A 12,566-nucleotide genomic window follows, 5' to 3' on the forward strand; every position below is an offset into this window, starting at 1 on the left:
ATATATATATATATACACTATATATATATTGTATGTATATATATATATATATATATATATATATATATATATAAATATATATATATATATATATACTGTATATATATATACAGTATATATATATATATCCTATCTTCCTGTAGTTTTAACACTGGTGAAAATCAACTAAGAACATTTAACCCAAGTACAGTACTTTCAGTACTATTTTGAGGCACGTTTTCCTTTTTAAGTTACTTTGTACATCCAACTCCACTACATCTCAGAGGGGAATACTATACTTCATACACCAGCACACTTAACTGACAACTGCAGTTAGTTGCTTTTCAGAGTAAGATTTTACATTAAAATATTTGATAAACTCATAAAATGTAATGTTCAAGATTAAAACAGTGGTTTCCAGCCTGTTAGGCTTGTGTCCCCCTTACACAACCGTTCCTCCCTTTAATGTTGCAGTTGTCAGTATTTAGTTCAGTATGTTCAAACATGTCATTTACAGTTTGAGGCTCAAAAAGCTAAATTATACATCATTTTACCCACATTATTTGAGAAAAGTACAAACAAATTTGTGTAGCAGAACACGGTCTTGTGTCGACACTTTTCATAAGAACGAATAAAATAAATACATAAGTAGGGAGATTCATCATGGGAGGAGTTTCACAACCAGGAATCAAAAACACTTTAGGTTTCGTTTTCCTGTGTGGTGTCGGACAACTATTGAGAGCAAAGGACTGCTCCACCTTGGAGGACCGGCATTGATCTACATCTATTGCCTACACGCTACAGGTAACTGCTGGAATTAATATTATGATATTAAGGAAATCAAACACCGCGGGTGATTCTTATTTACATTTTCTCTTGTAATCTCTTATTGACCGTTTGAAAGCCGGAAGATCTCCTCCGTGAATAACAAACAAAAGGCTGTAAAGTTACACGCTAGAATTTAAATAATGAAGTGCCCTTATCCCCACTTGATGAAAAGTTGGTACTCTTGGGGACAAACAACATATTGCCAGATATCTAACGCTACATGGAGATTGCGTAAGCGTAACGTATGCTGATAGTGACGTACCCTACATTAGAGTATTTAAAAAGGCCTGGTGCTGCAGTGGTTTATTCAGGAAAAGGTACTGAACGTATTTCAATGCAGAACAATAGCCCGTATGCCTGTTATTCAATTATATCATTAGATTCTCATAACTCCTGCAGGAAGCAGGATTTTATTGTTGTAGTTAATTAATTGGTGTAGGACGGCAATTTATTATCATTTTCATCATGGATTAATCTGCTGAACATTTTCTCTTTTAATCGTTTGTTTGTTTGGTTTGTAAACAAATTGAGAAAATAGTGAGAAATGCTGTCACAATTACCCAGATGCCAAAAGTGACACCTTCACAATGGTCCAACAAGCATTATTTTTATTTAATATTTTTAAATTAGGACTGTTGCCAAAGCTAAACATATTAAATATAAAATAAGATAAAGAGAACCTGGAGCCATAAAATGTTTGAACATGAAAATTGACTTTATCAAAATAGTTGCAAATTATTTTTCTGGCAATTGACTAGTTGATGAATTGATTAATCGTTTCAGTTGTTGTATAAACTGATGTATGTCTATATGAGGTGTACCGTTCATTGTGACGTGACTCGTTTTTTCAGTCTTTGCTATTTCCTTGAGTCTGATAATAGAAGTTTCATAACTTATTTTCCTTCAGTGAAATGTAACTCTCCAAAGTTGCAGTGGTTGATTTAAAACATGATTATTTGTTTACCTTCCAGTTGCCGTTCGTGGTCATGGATGATTTTGTTCGTAATAAATTAACGGAATGGGATCTCAGCCAGTTGATACCAAGATTTGAAGGTAAAGTATTACCATGACTCCTTTTTGGGCACATATTTTATACAGTGTTTATATGACCTAACAACACTGAAACGTCTAAGCATCTACAGAACTAAAAGAACAATGAAAAATGCTGCAATGTTGTTCTTCAGTACAATGCTGACATATTCTTGACAGGCATAGTTTTAATAAAATGGGAGAGATCAGTTCTGACTAATGCTGGAAATTCTTCTTGTTAATTGCAGAACATGAAATTGACACAAAAAGTCTTTACCTTCTGAATGATGGAGACATCTCCGACTTGATCCCAAAAGTGGGACCAAGGTCAAAATTCAAGATGAGTCTCAAGTTGTTAAAGGTAACGTTCTGTACTGTGAACACAATTTACACAAATACTGTATTTATAATTTATAGGAGCACAGACTTCTGTTTTCATGACACATAATTGATAATAATAACTCATTAACAATAATAGCATGTGCTAGAATTTTAACATTTATTTACTATTGTGGATTTGCAACTATTGTCTTTCGTCACTAGGATGAACAAAACACAGCAAATCCAGAAACAGTTGAATCATCAGCTGAAGTAAGTTGAATAAAGTTTCAAGCACTCAGGCATCATAAGGCATTTATTATAATTATATAGATCATATTTTCAATGTCTGCTCAAACTTTTACTTGGCCACTTAGTATTGATTTAAGACACAAATGTTCATGTTCACCCTCAGGTTTGTCCGTCCACCAGTGACACAAGTGATAAAGGTGAGACACACTTTATCTTATTGGTTACATGTAGTGTTCATTGAAGTTTTTTAAGGTGGTAATATCTTACTTTGACTAAGAAACTATATCGAGAACATGTTTTAATATTTTGAGAGGTAGATGCAACAAACCTTTCTTTCTGCTTTTTTTTCCAACAAAAAATATCCAAAAAGTAAAGAGAAAGTCAGATCTTCAGGATGAGTCCAGGCAATGTCAATCACCAACTAAAAAACAACGACTTGTCAACAAACCAGGATCATACTCAGGTATTTATAATACTTTCCAAACAATGGCAACCTACAACTTACTATAGGGTTAATATTTATATGTAATAACTAGTGCTGGGCAAGTTAACGCGTTATTATCGCGTTAACTTAATATTTTTATATAATACAATTTTTACTTAGCTTACTTACATAGCAAATGTCTGTTTCTATATCATGGCCACAGAAAATACTCTCATTTGCTGCCGTATGGCAGAGAAAGTCCCTCTCACGCTCTCCTCATTGTGCATTACCGCTTACTTGATTCACTGGTTCATGGTTCCTGCTGAACAGTTCTTTACTTTCACTCTGACAGAAGAAATCATACTGTCTGATGTGAAAAACATCATGAGATGTGTCCATCAGAAAATACCTCCCCGAGACAACAAGCTCAACAACTTCCTGACGTAAGTACAAAGTTTATTAAATGTTCCATATTAATATGTTATACGGGCCTGGTTCCACTGCTGACCAGGGGCCAGTTTCATTAAGAGATTTAAGACTGGTAGTGTTGAGCCAGACATCATGGGTTTGCCCGGCCGTCCGTACGTATTGTAATGCAACGAGAGGTCACTGGGGCAGGCTAGGGTGGGGTGGTGCAATGCAATGAAAATAAGAAAAACAGGCAAAATTAAAGGTTCCAAAAATATGGGGAAGTTTTATTCTTCTTCAACCAGGCAACTTTGGTAAAAGTCCAAAACAAACAAAAGCGTCCAAGCGGAGATAATGGTTCTTTAAAGAACAGTAGTAGAAAAAACTAAATTTAAAATGTCCTCTGTTTCACAGGCTACAGGGTCTTCTTTCTGTCAATCCTTCTCAATCTGGTTCTGTCCTTTCCTTTATGCAGTTCTCCAGTCCAAGTTTGTTCTCTAAGCTCCTACCAGCTGTGTGCTCTCTCCTCCTCTCCTTCTTCTTCTTCTTCTCCTTTTTTGAGGTTTATTGGCAGTTGGCTACTCCTCTCCTTCTGCAGCTCTTTAGTCTTGCCTCAATTAGGTGGCTTAAACACCCACACCTGGGTGAGTGGTGAGGCATTCTGGGAGCTGTAATATGTAGATCGGCAGCCATTTTGTGGTGTGGCTGCTGATCTACAAAGGGAATGTAGCACCCCTCCAATACCTGGCCCCTTGTGATGCCACAGTATGTCCATTTCTCACCAACGTCTTGAAGGAATCTTTTTCAAATTCTGCACAAACATCCGCTTGGACTCAAGGATGAACTGATTAGAATTTGGTGGTCACAGATCAAGGTCACTGTGACCTCACAAAACACATTTTTGATCATAACTGAAGAATTCAGCTAATTATGACAATTCCACACAAATGTCGAGTAGGATAAAATTATGAAGTGATGACATTTTGGAAAGACATGGATGTAAACTGCAACTTGACTGTTTGTCTGAGGGATTCAGTCGTGAGGCGGAAATTCTAGTTTTGTTTGAAAAAAGTCTTAATTTACAGCAAATGACTTCTGCTGAAGATAGTACAATATGCTGAAGAGGGCTGTTCATAGACGGATCTCTTTCTGATTTTGACACATTCTGTCAGTGTTTTTATGTTTTTGAAATAAATGAATTAACCCACACATAAACTCTTGTACAACAGGAAAAAAATCAAGGATTTGGAGACGGACAAGAGGGAGGTGGTCGGTGTCTTTGGCAAAACCGGGGCTGGAAAGAGCTCTTTGATAAATGCCGTCATTGGAGTGAAGAATCTCCTGCCCTCTGGAAACGTCAGAGCATGTACCTCAGTCATGATTAAAGTGGAGGCTAACATGCAGAACTCAAAGTATGAGGCAAACATTGAGTTCATTACAAAAGAGGTAAAATGAGCTGAATATATTTGTTTACGTGAAGCTATTTATAAAGGTATGTCATGTAATTTAAAGAAGGTAAAGGTGTTTTTTTTAATTCTATTTAGGAGTGGAAAGATGAGTTGTGGTTCTCTAAAAATTTCCTTGGGGATAATACGGATCAGGAAAGTGATCAGAAGGATGACGATGATCGTTGGGACATAGTTGAAAAGCTGTCAGCGCTGTATGGAGAAGACTGGGAAATCAAATCTCCTGATGACCTCATGAATGACAAATATTTCAAAGAGATCCCAGAATTTCTCCTTTCCAAGGGGAAGATTTTGACAGTTGAAACAGTGAGTAAGAGTAAAAATCTTGAATCACTTCATAAGAAGCCTTCTTGTCTGTCTAACAGAGGGAAATGTTATTGAGGTTTATGTAATATGCATGCTGCCTAGCCATTCCAGGTTGGTTTAGTTCAACAAATGAAAAAGTAAAATCATTATGTGAAACTTTCTACTTAAAAACAGAGTGGCCTTGATCCACCTGTCCTCGATAACTACAAACCCATAGAAATGTACCATTTATAGAAAAATCAGAAAGAAGTTTGTATACCAGTCGATAAATATATTTATATAACTGACATCTTGTATTATTAAATCTCAACACTGCTTTTGTTCACACTTTTGTTCAGCTGGTAATAGTAATAGTAATTATTTTATCTCAATCAGCAACCCAACTTCCCAGCAGGTTAGCATGACTTTTGGAGAACCACAAGGATCAGTACTTGGCCCCCTTCTATTCAGTCTATTCATGATCCCTTTTTATACAGGGACACTTAACGCTGACGATGCTCAAATCTATATTTCTCTTTCACTGGTAGGCCGTGGTACCATCGACTGACTTTGTCACTGCATTGAAAAAATCAATGGCTTGAAATTGGTCTCTTGCTAAATAAAGACAGAACTGAGGTGATAGTCTTTGGTGCCATTAATGAAATATATAGAATTATTGCACACCTTGAATCTTTATCTGATTGATTTTAAAATATTTTTTAGGACCACATTATGTTTCTAACATGCTCTATCCATATGAACCTTCATGTAACCGTAATCATCAGACCGGGGTCTGCTGACTGTCAAAGGTCAACATGAAACACAGGGAAGCTGCATTATGCTACGATGATAAACATACTTGCTATGACCTAGATAATCTTAGGCACTGTCAACATCTGATCATCATCAATTTAAAACCTAATTGTCACCCAAAATTAAACTTTAGTGTCCACTTCCGGTTTAGTATTTAATATTTATTGATCCAAATGTAGCTTTTTGCTTTTGTTGTTTCAATGATGGGGTAACTTAATTGCTCTTCTTTTGTATATTTTCCTGTTTTAATTATTTTGTGCAATTTGTAAAGCAGTTTGAAGTTGGAGTCTGTGCTTATGAATGATATCGCCTTACGTTGACTTAATCTCATTTTATTATTTATTGCAGGCTAAAGAGCTATCTGCAAAATTAGTCAAATACACAAGAAGTGACCCAAAAGATGGAGACGGTAAAGCCGTAAAGAGGTGGTATTGGCCACTAGTGAAGTGTGTGACTATCAAGGTGCCAAATAATGATCTTCTGAAGCACGTCACACTTGTGGATCTTCCGGGAAATGGGGACCGTAACAAGAGCAGGGACAAGATGTGGAAAACGGTAATTCATCACATGCAATGCTGTTTAGTGTATTACTGTGTTATCTGCAAAGTGTGACATCGTGTTATTACAAAGTACTGATAATCATCATAATTAACTTGCTGTCATGTCCCTTCAGCTCGTTGGAAGTTGTTCCACTGTGTGGATCGTGACTGACATGAATCGAGCTGCATCAGAGCCAGAACCCTGGGAGATCCTGGAAAGTGCCTCTAGCTTCATGGGAAATGGTGGCCAGTGTCAGCACATTTACTTTATCTGCACCAAGTCTGATCATATTGAAGATTCAGAAGATCAGTAAGTGATTTAAGAGCCAAAAGTACATATACATATATATTAAAGGAACTGTGAGGACTTTTGAAGTGTTTATGAAACAGTGTCAATAATAATACTGATGTCTCTATATGACCTACATGAGAAAACAAGACCACCAGCGAGTGGATTGTCTATTTCTATAGAGTCATTCTTAACGCTTGTCATCGGTTTTATCTGTTCTTTCAAAGAAATTCCTTTAGAAATCAATAACTGCTCACACACTCAACACAACTAACTAAACTGAAATAGTAGTCTGTAACTTTGTCTCTATGTTTATAAATGACAGTTCTTTCCAGAAAACTTCCTATTAGATCACGGACCTGTAAAATAAAGTGATGCACGTTTCAGTATAAATGGTGGATTCGATAGTTACAGCTACAGGTTTAAAAGAGATCATTTATACTTTTATTCTGGATGCAAAAAAAGTTGGAATTTGAGGTTTCAGTTCTCCAAAAACTGTATAAGGTGCAAATCAATGCAAATATTTTCATTTAGTTCAGCAGCTGGTGTTCGTGCTTTGATATTGAAAACAAACGATCAAGTCAAGAAAGCAGTGAGAGGAGAATTCAGCAAACTAAAGGAGGTTAAGGTGAGTTTTATAGACTGACATAAAGTATAACTCAAAGATTGTCTACGACTCTAAGCATGCCTTAAAACCAAAACTTTTTTCTTTTCAGAAACATTTCAGTGATGAAAGTTTCAAAGTGTTCACAGTGAGCTCCAAAGAGTTTCTAAAAAAGAAACGTCTAGAGCCAGACGACACTGGTAGGCGAAGTCTTCATATATGAGCACATTTAGATTTACTTTACTTTAACAAAACAAATAAGAATGACGAATTGGATTATGGCAATAAAATGTAAGTATGTTTTGTAACAATGTAAGATGCAAAACATTTTTTACAGAAATACCCAAACTTCAGGAATTTCTGCAGGATCTCAATGACTGTCACTCAGAGACGTTAAACTATGTGTCTGGAGCTCGTGGGATTCTCTCTCTGATTCAAGGGGCCAGCCGTGGAGGAGGGGTAAGATCGAGAAATAAAATCTCTTTCTTTGTCTTTAATCATCCATGTGAAAACATAGTAAAGTCAAAGACACACCACTTACATCTAATGTCATCCATACATACAATTTTTCAATAAAGTTAGTTTTCCTGATTTCGTGTTGCTTCAGAGAGGCTGCATAACGACAGTAATTAAAGGGTGGTCTAACTCAAAATCAACCAAATTTTGTATAAATGTGAATAAATCAAGAAAACTCAGTCAAGTAGCAGAATGGTTTCATTGCTTTGAATACTGAATGTGTTGTTGTCGATTTCAGGATGACATAAAGACAGCTGTGTACACAGTCCTTCAACAAAAGATGAGGGATGAACTTGATAAAGTCAGGAAACCAATGAGAGAGACTTATCAGGCTTTTGAAAAGTGCCTCAGTGAGGGGGTTGAAAAATCTAAAAGTTCATGTGAAAAAGCCTTGAAGTCGGTGATACATTCTGTACGTATTTGAATTATAACAACATCATTACAACAGATTTTGCACTTCATATGAATGTCTTAAAAATGTTTCTGTTTTGTCTGTTTTGTTTCAGAATAAGTCAGGTGCTGCTTTCCACAAGACACTGAAGTGTATAGTAGAGCACGATGGCACCTACAAAAAAAAAAAAAAGGGGAAACAAATAAACCTCAATAGGAAGTTATCTTCATGTCTGACTGAGAGCATTGATGAGGAATTCAAGAAGACCTTCCCGTAAGAAATTACTCAATAAAGACATAAAACCCTGTGCAGGCTAATGGTACAAACTATGGGGAATGTCTAGAATTAACAGATTGTACATTATACAGTTATAAAAGACAAATTACATTATTGAAATACAAACTTGTCAATTCTGCATTCATGAAACATTTCAACTTGTTAACATGTTTCAGAAATGAAGGAAAATGTGGACCTTTCAACGGAGTCCTCAATTCATTTTCACTTGACACGAAGATGATGAAAGAGAAGACAGAGTACAAAGATGTCGAACTACAACTGAGATTTCTCAGTACAGAGGTAAAAGAGGAGAATAGTACCATTAGTCTTTATTAAGCTATTAGTCCAGGTCAAAAAGGCTTCAGCAGACATGAAGACTAAACATTAGAGAATAAATGAAATATAGATGTTTTTAGCTGTTAACATACACTGTTATGAAGAAGTATATAAATACAGTGTCACGGGGTGTGAATGTGGACCCAAACGCAGGCGGAGACCAGGGAGTATGGGTCTAAAGGTTTATTGACCAGGAAACCAAGGGGGGAAACAACCAGAGCACAGCGGGAAAATCCAGAGAGGGTGAGGGTGGAATCCAGGCAGGAGGAGGTAGGGCAGGGCAGGCAGACTGGGGAACCAGGAGGATGACAAAACTGCGGGAACAGGGAGACAGGGTCAATGCAATAAAAAACACTGGGGAGAAAACTCTGAATTATTCTCAAAACAGAGCGGCCAAGAACAACTAACTACCACGTGAGCTGTAACAACAATCTGGCGAAGAGTGGATGAAGAACCGGTGTAGATATACTGTTGAGTTGATGAGTTGATGGAGTGCAGCTGGTTTGACTGGGCAGGTGAGGTGAATTGTAATCAGGAAGCTGGGAGGAGACCAGGTCGGAGCCCTGCCCATACGACACACACCCACACACACACACAGGACAAGCAGGAGGCACGGCCTGGCCGTGACATACAGTAAATGTCAGTAAAAACTGGAGACACCCTTTGAAAAATGATCTGCTGCTGCAAAACTGATGACCCTGACTATATTCATGACAACGTACTGGAGATTCTGAGGTGGTCTGACTACGATTCATATTCTCTCTCTTAGGAAGAAAAGATTAAGACAAAACTCAACAAAATCATCCGCGAACGTAAGAAAACGATCTACAGCAGTCTGACGACAACAATTGAGACAAACATGCAGAAATGCTATGACGGTACGATAAAGATCATGACAGATAAAACCTGACACTGTAAAAATGCACATTATTCATAATTGTGCAGAATGTAATTATAATACAATTTAATTGACGTAAGTTTTCTGTTTTATTGTAGATGCAAAAAAAATTAAAGGACTGGGCACGCTGAGTAAAATGAGAGAAACTATTGTGAACCACGTACTTGGGTCAAAAAACGTCATGTTTCAGAAAGCTAAAGATGTTATGTTGAAACAGCTGGATGACTTGATGGTTTGTAACATTTTATAATACGTTGTACGATGAGGATATAGTAAAACATGTTGTGCTGCTTATTTATATCTACAATTCTAGGTCATCATATATATAATCAAGTGGAATATGCCTCTTTTTGATTGCTGCTTTTACTACTAAAACACTGCAGGCCCTTTCACAAACATTCAGCTATTGTTATAAGACACATTTTGGTTGTGAGTGATAAAGATTTTTATGCTAATTTAGAGGGACATCCTGGACGATCTGGAAAAAACGATGCAGGAATCAATCGAGCTGTCGCTCAAGACTGATGGTGTCTCAATCCCAGGTAAAGGCAACGTTACAAAATAATAATATGTTCACTAACAAGGACCACACCAATAACAGTATGAGTTTCGAGAGGTTTATTGCATAGTGGAATGATTGTTAGATTCAAGAAGCGGAAGGGGTCGAGGGATGAAGGGGAGTAGGGTAGAGGGATGATGGGATGTGGGGTAGGGGTCGAGGTAGAGGGATGTAGGATAGGGGTAGGGGTAGAGGAATGAAGGGATGTAGGGTAGGGATGAAGCGATGAAGGGATGTAAGGAAGAAGAAACGAGGAGGGTTTGTAGGAAGGAGGTTAGGCGATCGAAGGGGGACCATTGATGTCCGGCGGCTGGCGGGAACGGAGACTTGTAGGGTGGGGGCTGTCTCTTCGGAAGCTCTGGCAGTGCAGAGTCCCCAAAGATACTGTAGCTCCATAAAGACTGATGCTGATGGCGTTTCAGGTGTCGTTCGGGTTGGAATGAACTTATGAGAGGTATGTGGGGGAAGGCCAACAATCATGTATCTTGAGGATGTGGTCGGAAATTCCTTGGCTTGAAAAGCGCTGGAGGCGGCGCTGTGTAAACTCGGGGGGTATGATGGATCGGCCCAAGATATGGCGAAAGTAATGGTGAGCCCGAGACCGCAACAGGGGATCTTGCTGGGAGTTCGGCTGGTTGAACTTGAGCTTAAGTAGTCGCGGATGGGTTCGTACAGACTTGAGTAAGAGTCTGGTCGGAAAAGGTAGATGGGTTGAGGTGGACCGTATTGGTTGGTCTTGTGGCGTTGAGGTGATAGACGACTGTGTCAGGAGGATGGATGTGATGTCTGACGCGGTGGCGTCTCGGGACGGATGGAGTTCAAGGCGGTGAACTCGGAGCAGCGAAAGAAGCTGGCAAGAACGTGGACTTTAATGCTTTGTCCATAGATGACCTGAGCTGAGGGTGAGGATGCCGCATGTGAGGAGGTCCGAAGTGAGGGGCAGCCGTTTAGGCGTATTTTGGCTTTACGGATCTTCGAGTAGCATGGCGACGTGTGAGTGGGTAGGCTGGGCACGGAGCCCTGAGGACAGTTTGTGTAGAAGTTAATTCCGCTTATGTAAACAGGTACGATGAGAGCTTGGGGGCGACGTTTAGGATGCCGTCTGCGCTATATTCTGAGTGGATGGCAATGGTCTTTAGTGGACCGTTCATGCCCCAAAGAATGGCTACTATGACTATGGGATGCTTTTCGTAGATCGTGGAGGAAGGTGTGGGGGATGAGAATTCACGCGGCCAAGGACCGATTGTCATTGTAGAAGCCGTCAAAGCTGATCAAGGGTGCTGCGTCTGTGAAAAGCTGGATGTCTTCCGGCTTGGTGATGTGTTCGTCATGGAAGAAGGAGATGCCGTTCCGGGAAGAGAGGAACTGGTGTCAGTTTAGCTCGGTTTACGTGCTTCGTCAAGTGTGACGTAGTCATGGAGGTTTGTAATGGCGGCGGCGACTAACGGGATGTGTGGCAAGGAGGATTTTGTTTAATATATGGATTCTATTCATTTATTTTATGGTGTGCCGTGAGAGATCGTCAGGTAGGCTGTGGGAAAAATATCCGGATTTGCTTAAATCGGTCCAGAAATAATATATATTAATTGGTTGCTTCAAATAATTTGCCATGGTTGAGCGTCTGGCCCTGCAACATAGTAGCTGGCTACGTAATTAAATACTCTTCCGTGCCAGTGGGTGGCAGTAGGTAGCACGATAATGGCCGTGGTGATTAAGACAGTAGAATTAAGTGATGTACCGAGAGGTTGCGGTGACAAGACATTTGTCCGGATTCAGGTAAGGAAATTTTCCAGCTGCTCTTGGACGGACGCATGGCAGAGTAATACGCGTCCTTCCGAAGGAAACCGAAAAGGTACCGGTAGTCGGGATCGGTGGTAAGGGCTTGGAGGTGCTGGTGATGTCTGCCTTAGGTGACCGGCTTCTTCGCCTGCGAGGCGGATGGGTAACGTGGCATGATTGATTCTTATGTACTTCGTGGAGTAGTCCAGGCTGGGAATTAGGTGGAGCCTGGTGATGTTTGCGCAGGTGGGGAGTGGCTGGTAGAGTGCAGCGGCCGAGCTTGGTTAGCAATTCCCAGGAGATGTGGGGATTGCGTGTGGATGGCTTGATAATTGGGCGAGGTCCATGTGGTTACCGGTGATCGATAGCTCTGTGTTGTGTTGAACGGAAAGGCAGGAGCGAGGGAAGAGGAAAAGATGCTGGGATGAAGGGATGCATGTGCGAGGGTTGGAAGGGCAGATTGGGGAAAGGAGGCTGCAGGATGAGATATCCCTGATGCAGAGAGAGTAAGGAGGGGGTGCGATACGAACTGGCCCTCTAGAGGGCTGGTGTGAGTGACTTGGCTTGTCTGGGCGTG

At 39.6% G+C, this 12,566-nt stretch overlaps 1 protein-coding gene across 3 annotated transcripts in view; it reads left to right on the top strand.

Moving 5' to 3' along the window:
* Window positions 1-683: 683 nt before the first annotated feature.
* Window positions 684-12,566, top strand: part of LOC142944833 (nuclear GTPase SLIP-GC-like) — an 83,519-nt gene continuing 71,636 nt past the window's right edge. Inside the window, exons 1-20 of one of the 3 annotated variants that reach the window (XM_076085983.1) lie at window positions 684-783; window positions 1,779-1,860; window positions 2,085-2,197; window positions 2,380-2,427; window positions 2,570-2,603; window positions 2,777-2,869; window positions 3,183-3,273; window positions 4,468-4,684; window positions 4,783-5,010; window positions 6,151-6,357; window positions 6,476-6,651; window positions 7,165-7,258; window positions 7,347-7,434; window positions 7,572-7,693; window positions 7,989-8,162; window positions 8,257-8,414; window positions 8,594-8,717; window positions 9,523-9,631; window positions 9,750-9,883; window positions 10,112-10,193. In XM_076085983.1, coding sequence (XP_075942098.1) covers window positions 1,794-1,860; window positions 2,085-2,197; window positions 2,380-2,427; window positions 2,570-2,603; window positions 2,777-2,869; window positions 3,183-3,273; window positions 4,468-4,684; window positions 4,783-5,010; window positions 6,151-6,357; window positions 6,476-6,651; window positions 7,165-7,258; window positions 7,347-7,434; window positions 7,572-7,693; window positions 7,989-8,162; window positions 8,257-8,414; window positions 8,594-8,717; window positions 9,523-9,631; window positions 9,750-9,883; window positions 10,112-10,193 — 2,359 coding nt within the window. In that variant the 5' untranslated portion in view covers window positions 684-783; window positions 1,779-1,793. The remainder of the gene's footprint in view (window positions 784-1,778; window positions 1,861-2,084; window positions 2,198-2,379; window positions 2,428-2,569; window positions 2,604-2,776; window positions 2,870-3,182; window positions 3,274-4,467; window positions 4,685-4,782; window positions 5,011-6,150; window positions 6,358-6,475; window positions 6,652-7,164; window positions 7,259-7,346; window positions 7,435-7,571; window positions 7,694-7,988; window positions 8,163-8,256; window positions 8,415-8,593; window positions 8,718-9,522; window positions 9,632-9,749; window positions 9,884-10,111; window positions 10,194-12,566) is intronic. The other 2 variants (XR_012952885.1, XM_076085981.1) reach the window with 2 other exon arrangements.

Source organism: Anarhichas minor, unplaced genomic scaffold (genome assembly GCF_050575085.1).
Source record: "Anarhichas minor isolate MPS153535 unplaced genomic scaffold, ASM5057508v1 ptg000007l, whole genome shotgun sequence".
NCBI classification, from domain to species: Eukaryota; Metazoa; Chordata; class Actinopteri; order Perciformes; family Anarhichadidae; genus Anarhichas; species Anarhichas minor.